Here is a 24,005-nt window from a genome sequence, read left to right on the forward strand (position 1 = left end):
AAATCAACAGGCCTGGCGACTGGGTTTAGGTGCCAGCGAAGAGAGCAGGAATTGCACAATAGGAGCTTTTCAAATGTGGCTGTGTTCCTTGGCCAAAGGATGAGATTCTAATCATCAAACCATAAACACAAGCTGTGAATCAGGGCTGGCTATCACACCACTGATGGGTTTAAAATAACAGTGTCAGGCTCCTTGACAAGGTCAGTCAAGGCCTGACAGCACTGCCCCCATAAATAAACTGGCTCCATTATTATAGGACTGAAGTATACAGTGGAGAGTCAAAGTTTTGGTAACCACAAATAACACACATAAATCTAAGTAGCTAACAATACAGTAACAAATAAATATATTTAAACAAGGAGATATATAGAGAGATATAGATATACATATATATATTTTTTTTTTTTTTTTAGACAGAGTCTCATTCTGTTGCCCAGGCTGGAGTACAGTGGCCTGATCTCGGCTCACTGCAACCTCTACCTCCTGGGTTCAAGCGATTCCCCCGCCTCAGCCTCCTGAGTACCTGGGATTACAGGCGCACATCACCATGCCCAGTTAATGTTTTTGTATTTTTAGTAGAGACGCGGTTTCACCATGTTGGCCAGGCTGGTCTCCAACTCCTGACCTCAAGTTATCCACCTGCCTTCGCCTCCCAAAGTACTAGGATTATAGGCGTGAGCCACCACGCTTGGCCAAGTTTATAAATTTCAAATGCATAAATATTTAAGCAAATAATAACTTCAGACCTCATGGAAGAGACCTTTTAATTATTAATAAATATCACTCTCTGGGCTCACAGATGAGAAAACTAGGGCCTAGACTAGTTAATCACTCACGTCATCTCACCCAGTTGGTTAATAAGAGAAAGTTGGAACAGAGAACCAGAACTCCCGATTAGGGCCCCATGTGGTTCCCTCATATCCAATGCTCACAGCAGCATGAGAAAAGTCACGGAGGAGAGCCCAGCGACCCCGCCCTTTCAACAAAGTGTTAAGGTCAGAGTCAAGTCTGCAAAAGATTGAGGGAGTGACGGAAGGAAAGGAAGATCTACCCAATTAGGAACCCCAGTGAAGATTTCTGGCTCTTATCCAACTTGACCTCTCTGTAGCACAGTGGTTCTTAAAACTTTAGGATGCATCAGAGTCAACCGATGGCCTTGTTGAAACAGACTGCTAAGCTCCACCCCCGGAGCTCCTAATTCAGCTGGTCCGGAGTGGGGCCCCAAAATGCACATGTTTAACAAGATCCCAGAGGATGCTGATGCTGCAGGTCCAGAGAACACATTTTGGGAACCACTGCTGTAGCATTTAACCATGACCCCTGCTTTGGCTTTTATCACACTTCTTATCTGCCTCTCTGGCCAACAGTTTGAGAAGGGTGGGAAGTCTTACTTACATTACTTCCTTCAATAAGAAAATATTTTCTAGTTCTCATATAAAGACTGAATAGCAATAAAAACAGATCCCTGCTCTGTAGAACATCAATTTTTAAATGGATGTATAATAGCATATTAAGGTATTATTTTTACCTTTTATATTCACTAGTTCTGATGTAACTACATGTACGTTTCTGCCAATTTTCTTTCGGTGGTATGAATTTTGTTTATAAATGATCCATTTAAAAAGGATGTATATTGTTGCTCCTATGTCAACTCCCTGGATAGAGATTCAATTTTGACAGCAAGCCCAAAACATTCACTCAGCCCTATTGTAAACATAAATATATTTCATACATAAGTATCCATTTACATATACCCTTCGACCTTTCCACCTACTGTTCACAATGCAGGGATTTTTCTTTCCCTCTATCAAACAGCCACATGGCTTAGTCCCTTATTTCATTCAGATTTCTGCTCAAATGTTACCTTCTCTGGAAGGTCCTCTGCAAGCACCACTCCATAATAGCAATCCTCCCCACACGCCATCTCTCCTATCCCCATCACCTACTTTGTTTTTCTTTACATTTATTGTATATTAATGTTTTCACTGTTTAATTGGTCTCCTTCCCATGAGAATGCAAGCTTCATGGGAACAGGGACTTTTCAGTTCATTGCTCTGTCCCCTGAGCCTGGTATGCAGGACACTCAAATTTTAATTAAATTTGTTGAATGAATGCTTATCAACTTCCAAAAATCCCACATATAACTCACTGTGTTTGATTATAATGCCTTAACCTTCCTAAAACTGATACAAATGTTTCTTACTCCTCTCACAACCAGTTCTTCAACGAATAATTTTCCAAAAACATACTGTGTGTGTATGTATTGTATTTGGTACCGTTGGTCCAAAAATTATTTTAATAGCAGGGATCATCAAATGTAGCTTTAAAGTATCTGATGCTTTAACTGTCAACTGAAATATCACAGCAATAGGATCCTCTGAAACCAATTTCATAACCTCACAAATCAGCAAGGCAGATGAACCATTAAAAACATCTTTGTTGATGGTTCACATCCAACAATCTCAAAAGAAAGTAATTTTAAAAATTAAAAGCTTGGCCAGGTGCAGTTGCTCACGCCCATAATTCTGGCACTTTGGGAGGCTGAGGTAGGTGGATCACTTGAGTCTAGAAGTTCAAGACCAGCCTGTGCAACATGGCAAAACCCTGTCACTATTTAAAACACACACACACACACACACACACACACACCCCCAAAAGTTGTATTGTTCATCCATAACTACGTCTTGAATAACACTCTAAACATAGAGCCCTGCATCAAAAAGAAAAATGGAAAAAATATTTTTGGACAGTAATCCCAAATTCTATATAATCTTAGCTTATGAGAAGACAGTATAACAGTATTAAAGGTACAAATTAAATGTGGAGAAATTTCTTCAAATAACTATATTTAAAGCCAAATAAAACCATTTCCTCCTATAGAATGGATCAAGAGAATTCACGAAACATTATGCAACTAGAAACTGTAAAACTCTGTCACAGAAATATATTCTTGGGAGACACAAACTAAAACATATTAAAATCTTCCCTTTTTTAAAAAAGAAGTTAACAACCATTTTTATAAAAGACAAGATACTGGGTAATGAACAGAAATACTATACACAACATGTATGATCAGACAACCATGATTACTGGACGTGATAACATGCTATCCCAAGTGGCTCACCAATTTCCATTCCTGTCCTGTCTTTGCTCCTTTTCCCACTGAATTACAGAAACATGAAATTTATCTTATCACTGGTCTTTCCTGATAACTTTTCTAAAGCATTCATAGAATGCTTTATTCATAGAAATTGTGCTCAGCACAATCCAGTGTGGTGGGCTGGAGGTAACAGGCAGTCCTGACAAGTAGGTGTGCTGGTGGCAGATTTTACAGAGTTGCAAAAGCACCAGGCACATTTTCAAGGCCCTTTTATCAGCCAGGCCAATTTCCCCACGTGATGCATTAGTTACCAGTTTAATCCAATACATGTGAAATGCATTAGAGCTGAGGGTCTATTGTTCCTTGTCGCTCAACAGCAGTCAGCAGTCAGCAGCCAGCAGCAGGAGCAACTGCCTCCATGGCCACCTGGGTTGAAGAAGTAAGCAGATCAGACCCAAAGGGGTGGACTTCATAAGAGAGCACCACTGAGACTCTCGTAGGTCACTTTTATGCTGCCAGTTGGCAGACTGGCATACAAAGTAAGAAAATTCCATCGTGCACAGATACACAGGTTTTGTAGTAAATTGCTACACTTCTGAGGCATTCACTCCCAAGCACACATTTCAGCAGTCAATCTTGTCACCATAAACAAATCCCTTATAACCTAGAAACTATGCAAAGTACTTTGGATAGAACAGTTTCTCAACAGGTTTCTTAGAGGATTTCTATAATGTACAACTGACTTTAAATGAAAAGTGTCATATTCAGAATGTGGCCGATAGAAATGGATCCCATTTGGAAGCAACTAGCATACAAAGCACAAATAAGAATTTGGGAATAACAGACAGTTGGCTTTACAGAGAGGTATACACTTTCCATAACAGTTTTTTACATTAAGGGTTCTCAAGTGCTTTGAAGCATTAATTGATTCCATTCTCCCAACAGCCCCCAAAAAACACTTGGTCGAATTTAGGTTCATAATTTCAAACACATCCAGGTTCCTAAGAGGCAGCTAAAAATGAGTTTCTCAGTCCTTCTGCTTAAGAAGAAATATAGTATGGAGACAAGGTACTACAGTGATTAAGAATTCAGATTCTGGATCCAGACTGCCTGGGTTTGAATTTCAACTTTGGTACTTACCAGCTGTGTTATATTGGGGAAGTCATTTGTCCCATCTGTAAGATGGGAATATTAACAGCATGTACATCACAGGGCCACTGTTAGAACTGACATAATGTATGTAAAGTACTTAGTGAGTTCCCAGCACACAGCAAGTACTCAAGTTTAGCTATGCTGTTGTTGGTGTTGCCATCACCACGACCACGTTCACCACCACTGTCTTCACCATCATCATTACCACCACCACCAAGACCACCATCATTTCAGAACAGAGCTTAGGTTCTGAAGCCAGACTTGGCTTTGAACTCAGTTTACAAAACCAAACCTTCACAAAATAATCTATCAAATGAGTAGGAGTATCTAGCAAGAATAAAAATCCAAATTTTTTCAACAAATAAATAGCAAGAGAGAGAGAAAACCACTGTTTCTGAAAACAGACTCAACCAATTACAATGCACAGCCCTCTTTTATATTCTGATTCAAACTATTAAAAATACATAACCATTTATCACACTTATGAAACAACATGGAATGTTAAAATTGACTGGATAAGCCAGGTATTGCGGAATGCACCTGAAGTCTCATATACTTGGGAGGCCAAAACAAGAAGATTGCTTGAGCCCAGGATTTCAAGGCTGTAGTATGCTACGATTGTGCCTGTGAATAGTCACTGTACTCTAGCCTGAGCAACATAGTGAGAACCAATCTCCTTTAAAAAGTTGATTTGATATTTGATAATATTATAGGAATTATTAAACGTTCCACTAGATAATAGGATTATGGTTTTTTAAAAAATAAAAAAAAGGCTAATCTAAGTTCAATATCATAATCACTACCCACATGAGGCTATCTAAACTTTAATTAAACAAGAGTAAAAATTTAGGTCCACAGTCTCACTAGTCATATTTCAAGTACTCAATATCTACATGTGGCTCAATTCCTGTCCTTACAGAAAATTCTGTAGGACATCCCTGGGCTAGAAATACACACTTACTAGAACATTAATTAATAATAAGATACAATGACCAGGGTTTGCTTCAAAATAAAATAGGAATGAGAGAAGCAGATGGAGATGTGGATGAGGCAAGACTGGTTTATAGTGTTTGTTGTACATGGGGGTTCACTGACCAACTCTGATATCAGTTTTAAGTGAACTTGGTTAGGCTATGCTCCTCAGTTATTCAATCAAACACTAAGTGTTTCTGTGAAGATACTATGTAGGTGTGATTGAAGTCTATAAGCTGTTTACGAGATTATCCTAGATAATTTGGGTGGGTCAGATTCAATCCATTACAAGGCCTGAAGGGCAGAATTGAGGCTTCTGGGAGAAGAAATTCTGCCTGTGTCCGCAGCTCAGCTCCTGTCCAGGAGTCCCAGGCTGCCCTCCCGAGGTGCTGCCCTATGGAAGTCAGACTCACTGGCAAGCCCACACAATCACAGAAGCCAAGGACTTGCAATGAAACTGAATATATAGCACCTACTGGTTCTCTTTCTCTGGTAGAAGTAGACTGTACAGTACAGAAAGAGACTGGAGTGCTTGACTTTTATTTAAGAATGTCTATTTTACAAAGCCACTGTGACAAACAACTATAAATATCTTAACATAGTGCCTGCCACATAAGAAGTCTCAATAAATGGTAACTATATTATTTCCTCATTTATACCAATATAATCTTATTTTGCCAAAATTTACAATTCCTGAGACACAAGGCACTCACATATTATAATGACTTGGTATTACTCTTTTCATTTCAATCTCGCCTATCTGGCACAGCCTGACCACAGGCTCCCTTTGGGGCATGGCTGAAATGGCCCACAGCAGGTCCAGAGTTGGCCCCCAAGCATAGATTCTTGAATTAAAACTGAGTTGAATCAAATTAAATTGACACATACACAAAAAATCCACAACTGAGAAAAAAGTTTTATGCAATTACATTTGTAAGTCTTCAACCTAAATATGAAATAATAGGGAACTGACTATATAAAATTGTAGTAAATATGGATAACAGATATACAGTGGCTGTTACATACCATGTTTGAACACATATTTAATGACACTTAGATATGCTGAAGATATGTTAATTTTTTAAAGTAGGCTGCAGTATTCTGTAAGATCTCTTTAAAAAAAAGATACATTAGACTAGAAGGAAATACACAAAAATGTTAACCATGGTTGTCCCTGGGTATTGAGATTGTAGAATAATTTTTTGTTACTGGATTGCAATATATTATTTATACAATGAAATGTACAAATCTTAAGAATACAGTTTGGTGAGTTTCAATTCACCATCACCACAGAATGTCACCTAATGCCCTTTTACAGGGAGGGCATGTGTGTGTACGTGTGTGTGTTTATGTGTGCACACGCATGCAGTGTTGTAGGATGTGCACAATGCTACAGGATGCATATATATATACATATATATATAAATATACACACACACACGCGCGCGCACACGCGCACACATAAAGCCCCAGCAACCTGGGATGATTTTTATTTTCTTGTTATACTACGACATTTTCCAAATTTTCCAATATAAACACCTATGTATTTTATAATTTAGGTAGTTTTGATATTTTTTAATTTTTAAAATAGTGAGTTGAAATGGGATATAGTTAATTGATTTCACTGACAAGGACAAGGCAGATCAATGCATTAATGTAATAGTCTTAGATTACTAGAAAGACTAAGAACAAGACTGTTAGCCACACACTCCACAATTATTTTTGCTGTTTCCAAGACTGCCATTGTTGTGGGATGCCACATCATTTATTCACAAAGATATAACCATATGTTGTAATTCCACGAAACACACCTGGTAGAAAAAAATTCTTTAAAGTTAGGTACATTGCTTTTTTTTTTTTTTTTTTTTTTTTTGAGGAGTCTCGCTCTGTCGTCTAGGCTGGAGTGCAGTGGTGTGATCTCGGCTCACTGCAACCTCCGCCTCCCGGGTTCAAGCGATTCTCCTGCCTCAGCCTCCTGTAGCTGCGATTACAGGCATGCACCACCACACCTGGCTAATTTTTGTATTTTTAGTAGAGATGGGGTTTCACCATGTTGGTCAGGATGGTCTCAAACTCCTGACTTTGTGATCCACCCACCTTAGCCTCCCAAAGTGCTGGGATTACAGGCATGAGCCACTGCGCCCAGCCTGCATGCTCTTACCTAACAAAAGAAACCAAAAGTGAAAGAACTAATAAAATGCCTAGAGGTTACAAAAAACTGACAGAAGTCAAACTGTGAGAATAGATCATTCTGGTTCTCACCAAAAACGTTAGCCCCAGTAGTTCATAAACAGAAACATGGCAACCATAGACCACACTGCAGAAATGTACAAGACTATCAACCCTTTGTAATGTTGTTTTATAGTCATAACCTAAAATAACTAAAACTAGGCTTCAGTAAAACAGAATTTGCATTTCATTATTTCCTTATTTCAGCAGTCAATACAAGTTTTAGCCACAGAAATCCCCTCAAGCTTTTTGGGCAATGGCTTTGAAAGAGGTGCTGCATGTCTACATGGTTTCTTAAGTCCCCACTGCTCATTACAGCTTTCTGAACACCCAGGAGAAGGATCTGGGAGTAGGTGCCCAATATTTAGCATTTTGACAGTTAGAGTCCAAATAGCCAGCTGTATATCTGACCCTAAAAGCCAGTAAACCAACTGTGTCCTGAACCACAACAGTGCTCAGTGTGCTAAGATCTACAAAAAATTCTGTGAGGAAACAGCAAATGTCAAAGCATCTGAAAGCTATAAGCAGTATCAGCTAACCACAAAAGTGGGCTACAATAACCAATGGATGGATGCACGCACACACACATGCATTTTCAGAATGTGATCCATTAGGGGATCCATGAGGTCAAAACTATGCTTGTAATAATACCAAGAAGTTATGTGCCTGTTTCACTGTGTTGACATTTGCACTGATGGTGGAAAGCAATGGTCGTTAAAAAGATAAGGAAAATGCAGTAGAATTAGGTTGAATTTTAAATAACTGAGGAACATGCTGGCAATTCCCCAGTGTTGATCATTCATATCTGCTCACTAAAATGCAGAACTTAGGCTAGTGCTCACATTTTAATTACAGGTTTTTTCACTCCCCCACAATTCCATATACTATGGGCATGACTTTCCAAGCATCTCAGAGCCACAACATGGACTCACCTAAGAACACACGGTTGCTGAGTTTGTATGAAAACATGTTTTTAGATGTTCATGCAGCTTTTAATTATTCACCCAGTAACAGAATTCTCTTCTTCCTCCCTTTCACTGTCTGAGCTTTGGGCTTCCATTTAGAACATAATTGAATATTTGTGGAATACAGCAGTGAGAAAGAATGTGAACTAGTGGAAAATTAGAGAAAAGTTTAAGTCAAGCACCTGAGCAGCCACAGTAAAGGGGCACCCCCTGTGTCTTCCAGCACTCTGAAGACAAAGCTTCAGCATTACCAATCTCCGGTCCAGCTACCCAGCCACAGGGGCCCTGTCTCGACCCCTCCAATACACCCAACCTATTGCTCACTGCCAGATCCATCTTCCCAGGACCCAATCCTCACATCCTTCCTCTATGGGAAACCTTCAAAGGCTCCCTACTGCTTACCATATCTGCACTGTTTAGGTTAGCATTTGAGCTTCTCTACTATGTGGCTCAATTCCTCAGTCTATGTTTATCTCCAACCTGCCTCCACTCCAGTCAAACTCAAATGCTCAAGATAAGCCAACATGTGCCCTACCTATTACACTTTTCTCTATGTCACTCCCTCCACCTGAATTGCCTATCCTCACTCTATAGTCTCTGCCAGTTGAAGTCCGTACCCAGCTTTCAAAGTCCTCCTCAAGTCTTCTCCTTCATGAAACCATCTGCGACACCTCCACCTTTGTCCATTTACCACATCATGCCTGTATTAAAGTTATGCAGTATATATGATTTTTCCTAGTAGCCTATAAACTCCTCAAAAGCCATGGCTTTTTATTTCTTTGTATCTCCAAGAACACAGTCCTCAAATTTCTAAATAATCATTTTCAGATATGATAAATAATAACGTAGCCAAAACCTACTTTATGGGAAGCCATTTTGTTAGAAAGTTCGATTTTAAAACACAGTAATTCTGAATGTTTCTAGTTGCAGACAAAACCTAAAGCATCTGGGAAGTCCCCTGAATCACACTGCAGGGGAAGGGGAAACTCACACAGGGAAGCAGGTGGGGGAGGGGTGAGCTCATGGCAAATCTGCAAAGTAAGGCACTTCAGGGTGAGGAATGTGATCAGACACTAATGAAGTATTCAGGTTTTTAAGGAGAGAGAAAACGAACCTCAACAGTAAACTCCCAAACATCTGTTAGGGATTCCATATGTCCACTCAGAACCACATATGTGCAAATCAAAACTGTGTTTCAAGGAATTCCCAAACAAGCTATTTATTTATTCCTTGTACAAAATCTCACTAGAGCCCATCCCATTCAATACTGTTACTACGCACAATGTTGACACCAAATACTAGGCTTGATGCGGAGGAGTTTCAAATGAAGAAGACATGACTAAGACAGGGTTCAAATCATCAAGGGCTCTGGGGAGACAATGTACAGAGAATTCTGGGAAATAACTGGAAGTAAAAAGGAGAATGCAGAGCACAGACTGTCATGGACCCAACAGAGAGGAAACTCCCAGGAAAGTAGGAGTAGCCACAACTTCAAATGACACCGCAGAGGACAAATCTGGCATCGGAAGGTCGGTGATGACACAGAGGGGACAGTTTCAGTAGACTGGCAGGTGTGAGTGCCAGACAGAAGACAGTTTAAAAATGTTGAAGTCTGTCAAAATGGGAAAAGGGGGAATAAGGACATCATTTTACAGGTATGCAGAGGTCAAGAAAATATACTTTTTTTTTTAGGATAGGAGACTTGAGCAAAGTCCCCTGGTACAGGAAGACAGGGCTCAGATAACCAACTGGAGAAGTGAACCTTGGAAAGGGGCAGGGCCTCTGCACTGAGACAAGGGCAAGAATAGAGGTGGAGGGAAGGAGGTGCAAAGAGTTTGTGCGGCATTGCCTGTAGATCATTTGCTGAGACCGAGGAGGAGTGGGAAGACCAGGATACCAGGGAGCTTAAAAGCCTATAACAGCTGCTATAGGGACAAACAGAGAGCTGCCTAAGAATGAGTGAGAGTACTGCCATGCAGATTTGAGTTTCGGAATGAGACTGAAAAATTATGCTGACATCTGTTAGATGATTTTCTTTAGCAGTAATGAGATCAAAGAAGCAGAGAATGTAAATGGATTCACATTCAGCACAAGAGACGCCCACCACGGGTGTGGTGAGAAAAAGAAAGACACTGAAGGAGATGTCCAGAACAACATGGGGTCCAAAATTGCATGGAAAAGATAAATGAAACCTAGAGGAAGCTGATAGTGGGAAAACAGGCAGAGAGGTTGACATTTATGGACAGGACAGAAAGTTCTGGTCAAAGAGGAATGATGAGTTAAAAAATCTTGCAAAGCAAAACAAGTTCCAGGTGATGACATGGCCCAAAGTTAGGCCATGTGAACAAACTGCTATAAAAAGTAGTGGCAAAGATCATAGGGGCGAAGACGACGACAGTGTGAAGGATGGGAGACAGCATGGTGTAGAACAGCATTGCCCAACCGAACTGTTGCCATGACAGAAATATTCTGTAATATGCAGTCCAATAGAGCAGCCGCTAGCCACACATGTCTACAGAGTACTTGAAAAGTGTCAGGTATGACTGAGGGACTCAATCTTTATATATTTTGTTTAATTTTAATTCATTTGTTTAAATACGCATATGTGGCTAGAAGCTACCATGCTAAATAGTACAGATGTAGAACAATGGTTCTCAACTTTAACTGCACAATGGAATTACCTCAGAAGGCTTAAAAAATACAGCTAAGGTCTCACTCCCCAGAAATCCTGACTTTAATTAGTTGGGCATGTCCTAGGCACAAGCATCTTTTTTTGATACATAATAGCTGTACACATGTATGGGGGACATGTGCTATTTTGCAACATGCATAAAATGTGTAATGATCAAGTCAAGGTATTTAGGATATTCATCACCTCGAGGATTTATCATTTCTGTTCTGAATATTACAACTCATCTCTTCTAGCTATTTTGAAATATACAACACAATTGTTAACTAAAGTCACCCTACTATGCTATTGAACATTAGAAGTTACTCCTTCCATCCAACTGTATGTTTGTACCCGTTAACCTATCTCTCTTCATTACCTGCAAGCTCCAAATACACCATACTGGGCCTCCAGTATCTAACATTCTACTCTCTACTTTCATGAGACCAACTTTTTTAGCTCCCACATGAGTCAGAACATGTGGTATCTTTCTGTGCCTGACTTACTTCACTCAGTGACCTCCAGCTCCATCCATGATGCTGCAATTGACAGCATTTCATTCTTTTTTATAGCTGAATAGTATTCTATTGTTTATACATACCACATTTTCTCTATCCATTCATCCATTAGTGGACACTTAGGATGATTCTCTATCTTTGCTATTGTGACTAATTCAGCGCTGCAATAAACAGAGAGATACACATATCCTTCTGGTATACTGATCGCCTTTCTTTTGGATAAATATCCAGTAGTGGGACTGCTAGATCATATGGTAGTTCTATTTTTAGTCACTTGAGAAATCTCCAAGGAAGAGAAAAATCTCCAAGGAACTAGAAAAACAAGAACAAACGAAACCCAAAATGAGTCGAAGGAAAGATATAATAAAGATCAGAGCAGAAATAAATGAAATTGAGACTAGAAAATACAAGGAGCAATGCAATGAGAAGTTGGTTTTTTAAAAAGGTAAACAAAATCAATAAACTGCTAGCTAAGCCAACCAAGAAATAATATGCAAATAAAATCAGAAACAGAAAAGGAGACATTACAACTGATAGCACAGAAATACAAAGATCATCAGAGACTATTATGAACAATAATAAGCTAACAAACTGGAAAACCTAGAGGAACTGGATAAATTCCTGGACACGTACAACCCGCCAAGACTGACGTACGAAGAAATAAGAACTTGAACAGACTAATAACAAGTAATGAGATTAGATCAGAAATAAAAAATCTTCCAACAAAGAAAAGCCCAGGCCTGGATGGTTTTACTGCCAAATTCTAATAAGCTTATGAAGAACAACTAACACCAATTCTAAAACTATTTCAAAAACCTGAAGAGGAGGGAATTCTTCCTAACTCAGTCTATGAAGCCAGCATTACGCTGATGCCAAAACCAGACAAGGACCCAGCAACAAAAAGAGAGAGACAGAGAGAGAGAAAAACTGTAGGCCTATATCCCTGATGAACATAGGTGTGAAAATCCCGAACAAAAGACTAAAAATCCAAATCCAGCAACATATCAAAAAAATAACATGTCATGATCAACTGGGGGGATTTCTCCTAGGCATGCAAGGATGAGTCAATAAATGCAAATCAATAAATGTGATACGTTCCATCAACAGAATGAAAGAAAAGAACCATAAGATCATCTTGGTAGACGCAGAGAAAGCATTTGATAAAATGTAACATTCTTTTATGATAAAAACTCTCAACAAACTAGGCATAGAAGAAAGACACCTCAACATAATAAAGGCCATGTATGACAGACCCACAGCTAACATCATACTGAATGGGGAAAAGCTGAAAGCTATCTTTTTTAAAAAAACAGTTTCTCATTTCATTGGTCCTTGTATTTTCTAGTCTCAATTTCATTTACTTCTGCTCTGATCTTTCTTTCCTTCGACTCATTTTGGGTTCGGTTTGTTCTTGCTTTTCTAGTTCCTTGAAATACATCAATAGGTTATATGAAATATTTCTACTTTTTTGATGCAGGTGTTTATTGCTATAAGCTTCCCTCTTAGCACTGCTTTTGCTGTACCCATAGGTTTTCGTATGTCAAGTTTGAAGAACTTTTTTAATTTCCTTCTTAATTTCCCCATTGACCCAATGGTCACTCAGGAGCATGTTCTTCAATTTCCATGTATTTGTAGCATTTCCAAAGCTCCTCATGTTATTGATTTCTGGCTTTATTCCATTGTGGTCTAAGAAGATATATGATATAATTGCATTTTTTAAAAAATTTGTTGAGACTTCTTTTGTTCAGGATAGACTATATGTGAAGCCACAAAAGAATCAGTCTATATCTTAAAGTGGAATAATCAATCAAGGTTATTATTAATGTGTGAGAATTTATTCCTGTTGTTTTGTTGTTTTCCGTTTTGTATATCTTTTATTCCTTTCTTCCTTTCTTATTATTATCACAGTTTGGTGGTTTTCTGTAGTGGTAGCAGCTGTAGTTGTAGTTGTTAAATCCTTTGTATTGTTGATGTGTGTTATATCTCACCAACCTTCTTCAATATCACTACATTGAATACTCTTTAAAGCATTTCATAGATTTTCATAGGAATCTGTTGTGGAGAATTCTTCTGTTCCTTTGGAGGGGTCCTGTTTCCTTGCTTTTCCATGTTAATTGTATTCTTATGTTGACATCTGCACACCTACAGTAACAGTTTCTTCTTCCAATTCTTTGGATTGGCTTTCATAGGGAAGGCTTTTTTCCTACAGATGTATCTATAGTGTTGGTTAGGTAAGGTATCATACTTTGGCTTTGATTCTGGATACATACAGCAGTGTAGTGCCCATATGTTTACTTCAGCAGTAATCAGCAGCAGTAATGTCTGATTCCTCAGTGGCTTAGGCTGTTATTAGTGAAGACTATGGTAAGGCCTTGCTGGGGACAAGGACACCAGCTAGACCAGTCCTCAGGCCTCAGCAGTGGCAGCAGTGAACCAAGCATGTCTTTGGACACCTGGGTGGCATATGCAGGCACTAGTGTTAGTGGGTCCAAGCAAGCTGATTCTTGGGCCTCCAGGCAACTTGCCTGGGTGCCGGCAGTAGCGGGCTGAGCAGGCCCTCAGGGCACTGGGCAGCGTGCATGACATGGACAATGGAAGCAGTGGTGGTAGAACAACACTTGGCTTCCAGACAGCATGTGCTGAGGTTAGTGGTGGTGGTGGTGATTAGCTGAGCAGGCCAGTCCCCAGGCAGCACAGGTAGGTGGGTAGCGTTGGTGGGGGTGGGGGTGGGGGTGGTAGGCTCGGTGGGCCCATTTTCAGACCTGTGGGAGGTGTGTACAAATCCCAGCAGTGGTACACATGGCAGGGTTATCCCCAGGTTTCCAAGAGGTATAATTAGGCAACAGAGAGGTCTGTTTCAGGTGGGGCAGGCCTGTCTTCAGGCCCTGATAGTTTGCATGGGTATAGGCTGTGGTGGGTGGAGTGGGGGAATCCTTGGGTCCCCAAATAGCACACTTGGGTGCTGGCAGCAGACAGGCTGGATCTTTTGTGAGGCATCCTGATGGTGCACACACATGTCTAGGACAACAGATGGGACAAGGCAATCCCGAGGCCCCTGCATAGTTGTGTTTGGGCACTGGGAGAGGTGGCACCAGGTAATGCAGGCCTGTTCTCAGGAGCCCCCAGTGATGTACATGGCAGCAGGCTGTGGGCATCAGCATTTTTTAAAGTTTCCAGACACAGGCAACTTTGAAAACCATATATGTAGTAAAGAGCATGGACTCTGAAACCAGATGAGTTCAAAACCTAGACTTGATTTTGAGTTGTCTGACTTTGAGCAAATAACCTCATCTGCAAAACAAAGATAGTAAGAGTACTAACCCCACAGGGGCTATTCTGAGCATTGATGTGTATACAAAGGTGCTTTATAATAGTGCCTGGCACGTAAGAACTCATTATACATTCCTCATCATTATTCCAAATGGATGTTGGAGAGTTGCTAAGGCTTATGACAGCTACAGGGGAAAACAATGGGTATGACTCGCCAAAGGCCTAAATCTGTGTTGAGGTGGGAGCTAGAAGTCAAAAATTAACAAAGTTGAGTGTATGGACAAAGTAAAATAATGCAATAAGTAATAAAGGGAAAATAAACAACCTGGAACAGATAGTGATAAGACAAAAAAATATAGACTCAGCTCTCTGGCAACACTGCAGATAGGCATAGAAAAATGAGGGAAGCTCTGTGGTAAGGAGAAGGTCAAAATTTAGTTAGATAAGGAAGGGTGTGGAGGAATCATTACTTCAGTTTTATACAATCCCCACCTTACCTCGCTTCCAAAATTTAACATAAGTTATCAGTCGAGTAATGTTTTTCTGCGTTTCCCCATGCCATCTAGCTCCCCATTTACAAACACCATCCAGAAAAGATTTTTCATGAATGAAAATAGCATTTTTGAATCTGGATTCCACAGTAATAGTCATTTCTCCACAGATTAACAGTATATACTTTATGATTCACAATTGATCTAGTTCAAACCTGGCTTAATTGATGTTGTAGTCTTTGCAAACCATATGCCAAGACTCTACTAGAAAACCTATTTAATTTGCATTTTAACTACATCTTTTATTAGTCTCAGAGAGCATTAATAGTATTAATAATGACAGTATGCTACATTTATGTGTAACTCTGGAAAGGAGTATTTTATCTGATTTTTTTTAAAGTTGCCAAAATAAACAAAAGGAGGAAGGAGGAAAAAAATTGAAATAGGACCAGAAAAAGGCAGGAGGAATGAAAATCTGACCAACAAATGCCTTAGGTTGCAGTTTTATTGTTTCTCTAAAATTTCACATAAAGACATGAACACAGATTTATACTCAAATTTCATTTGTCACTACCAAATATAATCTATTTCATTAACTTGCAAAATAAAATACATGATAAAGTATTCTCACTTACTTGGAACTTGTAAACCACTAGAAACCGAAAGCTATTTCAAAGATAGTTTCTATGCAACTAAAATGGTTGAAATTAAGCAATGCAGTGCATGCAGATCAAGGGTTTCAGATGAATCCACTATCTTCAGATTTTTACCAAAATAATTTTTTAAATTAAGTATGAAATTTCTTCACAGACTAAAGATCCTTCTCATGAGAAAAAGAAACACCTACAACCTCCTTTCCACAAACATGTTTCACACTTCAAAATGAGGTTTCACAGGCTTCTGGAGCGCTAAATGTGTTTATCTATCAGCACAAGTTGAGTTTCACAGTTGGAACACAATTTCCAATATGATGAGTTCATTTCTGGTTCCTCATTAGAAGTGAGGTTTGAGACCACTAAGAATGTGGAAAACAATACTCTTCCGAACCCTCTCCCGATACAACCACAAACTCTGCAGGAACTATGTTTTGCCGAAGAACACCACCCATGGAGAATTCCACTCCTTCACCTCTTCTCCCTCAGTGATCCCCCAGGGATGCTCTTCTTAGAGATATACTGAGAGATCTTAGAGCTGGAAACAAAGCCATAACAAATACACATTCTATTTGCTTTTACTGCCTCAGAGAATCCTTACTTTTCTACTTTTAAAAAGGTTGAGTTTCACTAGATCCTAGGGATCTAAAATGCCTCTATCAGTCAAAGTAAAGTTTACTGTGTTCAAGTAATTCATGAAGCTTTGGCCTCTCGCATCTCATGGATCCAGTAAGTCCGCGAACCCCTCTTATGGTTATTTTGCAGTTTTTGAATGTATTGCAGTAAATACACTCCACTTGGGTAGCTGGATTATGTTACTTGACTGATTACTTGAGAGATAACTTATGTTAAATTTTGGAAGGGGGGTAAGGTGGGGATTGTATAAAACTTAATACTCCACTTGACAGTAAACGCACTCCACATTGTGGGTAGAAGTCCCACAATGGCTCCCTGACGATGGAATATGGGCTATTACAAAAGATAGGAATGACCAACTGGAAGACTGAACTTCCCCTCCCTACCACAACAGAAAACCAAAAGAAATACTGCATCCATGGGAGAACTGTAGAGGTTAATACTATCATCAAAAACTTGATACTTAAGGGTGGTAACTCCTATTACATCACTGTCTAACTTACCACTTTGGTCTATGCAGAAAGCAGACAGATTGGAAAGTGACTGGATTATCACAAACCCATTCAGACAGTGACTCTGATGTGGCTGATTTACCAAATGAAGTACCTTTTCTAGAGCGAATCTAGCCTCTAGCACCTGATATGAAGATACTATGCTAGAAAGTGCTTTAATAATATGCAAGAAACATAAGAAAACATCTGCTTTTATTTCAAAAGATCAAAAATACACTTTTGCATTATTGCCCAGAGCTGTAAAAACTCTCCCCTCTGCCATAATCTAGTCTCCAGAGACCTTAATCACCTTAACATCCTACAGACTCTCATGTGGGTCTATTGCATTGAGTACACTGTGCTGACTGCAACTGATGAAACGGAAGTAACAAATCTGACAGCGATCTCAGTAACACACATGCAAGCTTGACGGTGAAAAAGAAAAATCAAAGGCTGCAACCTCAGCATTTCTGGGGATGCAGTGGTCTGGAACATGCTGAAATATCACCTCCAAAGTGACATACAAGTTGTTGCATCTTGAATTGCTTACTACTAAAATAAAATAGACACAATATTTCACAGGCTGCTTTACATTTTAAAGACAATATATACCAGTCTAAGATATCCTGCTCTGACTCCTTGACTAGGTAACCTATAAGATGGCCGGTGCTGAGTAGAGCCCAGAGCGAGAGATGGTTCTGCAACAAAGATAGACTGCAGCACAAACTACTACCCCACTCGGTCTTGTGATGCAGCAGATCCAATCAGTTGAATCCAACAAGATCCAGAGAATCACAGCACAAACCTCTGAGGTTCTGAAATAAAAGCCATACCCCTTTTCTGGAAATAATAATTGTCATTTTGAGAAATGGCTCCTAGCTTGCAACCAGGCTCTGGCAAAGCCTGATTAAAGGATTTCAAATGAACATGCGACCTGAGCTGCCCATAATAATCTGAATGTTGCCTGACCCACCAAGCTATAAGGTTGGGCCTTTATAGAAATGTTCTATCAAAAGGCAGTGGTATAAAGAGATTGGGCTCAAGCAAATATACAAGGCACAAGAAATTGCAAGAGCAGATGTCTCAGGTATCTCTAACACCTACTCCTAGCATACAACCACACCTATGGCTTCACAAAGATTTCCTTAAGACCAGCTGCCTGGAAAGGAAACTTGGGCCCGGTTTAGAGAAGGTTTGTATAATGTCTGGTACCAAGCAAAAGTGGACTTCTACAGCATGACATCTCCAATAATGAGCATCCCTGAAATGTGAAATCATCCCAACAGAACTGTAACTAGCACATTTGCTTGTCCTCTTTACCTACACTGAGAAATGGCCAAAATTATGGCTTTACACTGAATCATGGGGTAAAGGTTAACATTCAATGTGGATGGATGGTTAAGGACTTGGAAGAAAATAGTATAGGAACAGAGGGTACAAGAACATCTAGGGAAGAGCTATGTGGATGGACCACTGAGAATGAGCAGTATGTAAAAATTATTTTTGTCCCTTGTAAATGTACACCAAAGGCATCCACTACAGATGGGCTTGTCAATAACCAGGTGAACAAAATTACAAGGCTGTGGAGAGTTATCCTTTTTCATCAGTCACACCAGTCTTCCTCAATAGGCCAAGAACAAGTGACCATGGTGGAAAGAGTGGAGGCTACATACGGACTCAGCAAAGGACTTCTCCTCATGAACGCTGACCTGCCAACAATGAGTGCCTGACCTCCCAACAGCAGAAGCCAATCCTCAGTCCAAGATGGCAACATTCCCCTGGAAGATCAGACAGCCACTTGGCAGCAGATTGATTATATTGGATCCTTTCCATCAAGGGAGAGGTAATGATTTGTCCTTACTGTATATGTCCAGCTGTGAACTTACACACATATATTACACATACACACATGAATTTATTTTTTACTCTCTTACTCCATGTTTTTCAGGGATTGGTTATGGTGGTTAACTTTATAATTTAGTTTCTATGTTACAGATTAGTCCTATAGAACTCTGGATAAACTAGAAAAGATAATTTCACAAAGACTGTAACTGTCAACCAGAAAAGAATTTCTTAATCTAAGATCCTGATACGTACCCATGGTTGATTATTAGGAAACCTAGAATCCCCTTGCAATCATAGAAAAAGGATCACCCATCAGGACAGCAAAAGTTTAACAGCTGGATGATACTGAGTAATGGCAAGGATGCAGAGCAACTAGAATTCTCACAGATTGTTAGCTGGAGTAGAAACTGGTATATCCACTTTAAAAAATAGCTGTCAGTACCTTCTAAAGCTAAACATACACCTACCCTATGATATAGCAATTCCACTTCTAGGTATACACACAAAAGAAATGAGTGCATATGTCCAGCAAAAGATATATACAAGAATGTTCAGGGCAGCTTTATTTGTGATAGCTAAATACTGTCCACTGACAGTAGAATGGATAAATTATAGTATATTCACAAAATGAATTACCAAACAAAAGTTAAAGAAAAAAAGAACTTCTGCCACAGACAATAACATAAAAGAATCACAAACTGCAATGCTAGGTGAAAGAAAACAGACACAAAAATATATATATTGTATTATTCCTTTTATACAATGTCAAAATAGGCAAAATTAGCCTAAAGGGCTAAAATTCAGAAGAGTAATTTACCTCTGGGTAGGTACTGTTTGAAAAGGGACCCAAGGGAACTTTCCTGGAGTACTGAAAATATCCTACCTCTTGATCTGGATGGTGTTTACACAACTATATCTATATGTAAAAACTCATTCAGCTATGTATTTAAGATTTGTATACTTTATATTCTACTTCAATAAAACTGTTCCTGAAAGATATTATGTATATGTACACATGTCTTAGAAGAGAATCCAAGGGTGTGTTTTCTTTCCCAATTTCTCTAATAGGTCTGTGATCCAACAAAGGTAAAGAACACAAATAAGAAATTCACTAAATTTTCAGTTGAGTGCTTGCTTTCCAACTGAGAGAAACTGCCTAGCCAGAGGCACCCAATTATCCAATATATAGCTGATTTCAAAAGCTTTTTCTTCCTAATGCTCCCCCTAAGGTTAATATGGTTGGAATAACAACTGTTGATTGAGTTTAGAATATGAAACAACTCACTTCCTGCTTCAGATTCAAGGATACATAGAAGAAATATCCTTGAAAGTCTTCTTTTTTTTTTTTTTGAGACGGAGTCTTGCTCTGTCGCCCAGGCTAGAGTGCAGTGGCGCGATCTCAGCTCACTGCCAGCTCCGCCTCCCGGGTTCACACCATTCTCCTGCCTCAGCCTCCCGAGTAGCTGGGACTACAGGCGCCTGCCACCACGCCCAGCTAATTTTTTGTATTTTTAGTAGAGACGGGGTTTCACCGTGTTAGCCAGGATGGTCTCCATCTCCTGACCTCGTGATCCACCCACCTCGGCCTCCCAAAGTGCTGAGATTACAGGCGTGAGCCACCGTGCCCAGCCAAAAGTCTTGATGAGTTTATTTTAAAGGTAAGTTATCTATTACTTTATTCTGAATGATTATGATACAGCATTTTCACTTTCCATCTCAACATACATGTTGCAAAACAAAATTTTCATCAGAACTCTATAATTACTGACGTGTATGTGGTTTTTTTATTTTAAAAAATATTTTATCCAGGCTAACAGATTCAATGGAAATCCAATAATTTGTAAAAGTAACTATCAGGCCAAGCATGGTGGCTCATGCCTGTAACCCCAGCTACAGATTCAACAGAAATCCAACAATTTGTAAAAGTAATTATCAGGCCAGGCACCATAGCTCATGACTGTCCCAGCACTTTGGGAGGCCGAGGCAGGAGGATCACTTGAGTCCAGGAGTTTGAGACCAGCCTGGGCAACACAGCAAGACCCTGTCTCTACAAATAATAAACTGACCCTCGACCCTCGACCCTCTCCCCTCTCCCCTCTCCCCTTTGCACGGTCTCCCTCTGATGCCGAGCCCAGGCTGGACTGTACTGCCGCCATCTCGGCTCACTGCAACCTCCCTGCCTGATTCTCCTGCCTCAGCCTGCCCAGTGCCTGGGATTGCAGGCGCGCGCCGCCACGCCTGACTGGTTTTTGTATTTTTTGGTGGAGACGGGGTTTCGCAGTGTTGGCCGGGCTGGTCTCCAGCTCCTGACTGCGAGTGATCTGCCAGCCTCGGCCTCCCGAGGTGCCGGGATTGCAGACGGAGTCTCGCTCACTCAGTGCTCAATGTTGCCCAGGCTGGAGTGCAGTGGCGTGATCTCGGCTCGCTACAACCTCCACCTCCCAGCCGCCTGCCTTGGCCTCCCAAAGTGCCGAGAATGCAGCCTCTGCCTGGCTGCCACCCCATCTAAGAAGTGAGGAGCATCTCTGCCCAGCCGCCCAGTCTGGGAAGTGAGGAGTGCCTCTTCCCGGTTGCCATCCCGTCTAGGAAGTGAAGAGCGTCTCTGCCCGGCCGCCCATCTTCTGGGATGTAGGGAGCGCCTCTGCCCTGCGGCGACCCTGTCTGGGAACTGAGGAGTGTCTCTGCCCCGCCGCCACTCCGTCTGGGAGGTGAGGAGCGTCTCTGACCGGCCACCCCGTCTGAGAAGTGAGGAGCCCCTCTGCCCGGCAGCCGCCCTGTCTGAGAGGTGTATCCAACAGCTCATTGAGAACGGGCCATGATGACGATGGCGGTTTTGTCAAATAGAAAGGGAGGAAGTGTGGGGAAAAGAAAGAAAGATCGGATTGTTACTGTGTCTGTGTGGAAAGAAGTAGACATAGGAGACTCCATTTTGTTCTGTACTAAGAAAAATTCTTCTGCCTTGGGATGCTGTTAATCTATAACCTTTCCCCCAACCCCGTGCTCTCTGAAACATGTGCTGTGTCCACTAAGGGTTAAATGGATTAAGGGCGGTGCAAGATGTGCTTTGTTAAACAGATGCTTGAAGGCAGCATGCTCGTTAAGAGTCATCACCACCCCCTAATCTCAAGTACCCAGGGACACAAACACTGCAGAAGGCGGCAGGGCCCTCTGCCTAGGAAAACCAGAGACCTTTGTTCACATGTTTATCTGCTGACCTTCCCTCCACTATTGTCCTATGACCCTGCCAAATCCCCCTCTCCGAGAAACACCCAAGAATGATCAATAAATACTTAAAAAAAAAAAAAAGAATAAAAAGAAAAAGAGATATCATTTAAACACAGTATGTAGAAAAGAATAATTATTGAATCTGTACTGGTCTTTAACTTTTACACTTTGATCTTTAATTCTGTTATTGTGATTGAGTCCAAAGAAAAATAGTATGAGTAAAATAAAAAGAACACCAAAAATGCTAAAAAAAAAAAATAATAATAAATAATAATAATAATAATAAACTGACTGGGTGTGGTGGTGTGCACCTGTGGTCACATTTACTCGGGAGGCTGAAGGAGGAGGATCAACTGAGCCTGGGAGGCAGCAGTTGCAGTGAGCCATGATCATGCCACTGCCTTCAGCCTGGTCAAAAGAGCAAGACCCTGTCTCAAATAAATAAAAATTAAAAGTAATTATCAGAGAAAATAAGAGAATCTAATTCTAAAAAGTCTTATGTTAGCCTTTTTCCTTCCTTCTTGATAAACCAAGCCATTGATATAAGCTATTTTAAATTCTTGGTCTTGTTGGCAATACCAACCAAAGGGCTAGTCTACCATTAGACAAAGGATCCCATTTTAAGTATGTAACACAATCATAGCATTAATTTTATTTAGTTTTCAGAGACAGGATCTCATTCTGTCACCCAGGCTGGAGTGCAGTGGTACAAGTACAACCATAGCTCACAGCAGCCTTGAATTCCTGGCCTCAAGCAATCCTTCCACCTTAAGCCTGGCAACTGGTTGGGACTACAGGCTCATGCCACCATGCCCAGCTTAGAGCATTAATTTTTTTTTTTTTTTTTTTGAGATGGAGTCTCACCCTGTCACCCAGGCTGCAGTGCAGTGGCACCATCTCGGCTCACTGCAACCTCCAACTCCCACATTCGAGCGATTCTCCTGCCTCAGCCTCCTGAGTAGCTGGGATTACAGGTATGCACCGCTGCGCCAAGATAATTTTTGTATTTTTAGTAGAGACGGGATTTCACCATGTTGCCCAGGCTGGTCTCGAACTCCTGACCTTAGGTGATCCGCCCACCTCAGCCTCCCAAAGTGCTGGGATTACAGGCACGACCCACTGCACCCAGACTTAGAACATTAATTTTAAAAGTCAACCAAAACATTAGCCTCACTTTATCATTAATAGCAATTCCATAAAAGTTAATGTCAACAGCACACAAAATTAAACCTTGAGGAACAACAGATAAAAGTCTTCTGTGCCAAACTGAAGTTCTCTAAAGTAATCATTAACAATACTTTACTGTTCTCTTAAATACAATGACATCCTAAAGACAAATCATTTTTTAAATAAATGCAATATAAATAATATCAAGTGTGACGATTCATCTCAAACCTGATCTGATGGCTTATGATGTTTCCTAAAAGTAGCAGGTAGCTTTATATGTATTTTTATTTGATTTTTTTTTTTTTTAAAGGCAAGATTTCAGAAACCTTTATTTTGGAAAATATTTTTGGTCAAGAAACCCTGCCCTTGAAATCTATTACTTAAGGAAGCCAATTCCTACCTGAGTCCTGACTTCTTACAATGCAATTGGCCATATCATTTCCATTAGCCACTTTCAAGGCTTGAAAATGTCCTGTACACAAGTTTCAGCTGGTCTAGTCAGAGCCCAGTGTGAGTGGGACATTCAGGGGCTAAACCCTGCAGCACCTCCTGGCCTAATCAAAGGAGGTTCTGCAGCTGGGTAATAAGAGTGGTAACTTTATTATAGAAGAATTTTATTCCTT

At 40.3% G+C, this 24,005-nt stretch overlaps 1 protein-coding gene across 11 annotated transcripts in view; it reads right to left on the reverse strand.

Annotated features, from left to right (window-relative positions):
- EPB41L4A (erythrocyte membrane protein band 4.1 like 4A) overlaps nucleotides 1-24,005 on the reverse strand; it is a 273,201-nt gene that overhangs the window by 192,329 nt on the left and 56,867 nt on the right. Inside the window, exon 1 of one of the 11 annotated variants that reach the window (XM_063810544.1) lies at nucleotides 3,412-3,526. The exons of 9 other annotated variants lie outside the window; for them this stretch is intronic. In XM_063810544.1, coding sequence (XP_063666614.1) covers nucleotides 3,412-3,429 — 18 coding nt within the window. In that variant the 5' untranslated portion in view covers nucleotides 3,430-3,526. Of the gene's footprint in view, nucleotides 1-3,411; nucleotides 3,527-24,005 lie in introns of those variants that run through there. One more of the 11 variants, XM_063810541.1, reaches the window with a different exon arrangement.

Source organism: Pan troglodytes, chromosome 4 (genome assembly GCF_028858775.2).
Source record: "Pan troglodytes isolate AG18354 chromosome 4, NHGRI_mPanTro3-v2.0_pri, whole genome shotgun sequence".
Lineage (NCBI taxonomy): Eukaryota > Metazoa > Chordata > Mammalia > Primates > Hominidae > Pan > Pan troglodytes.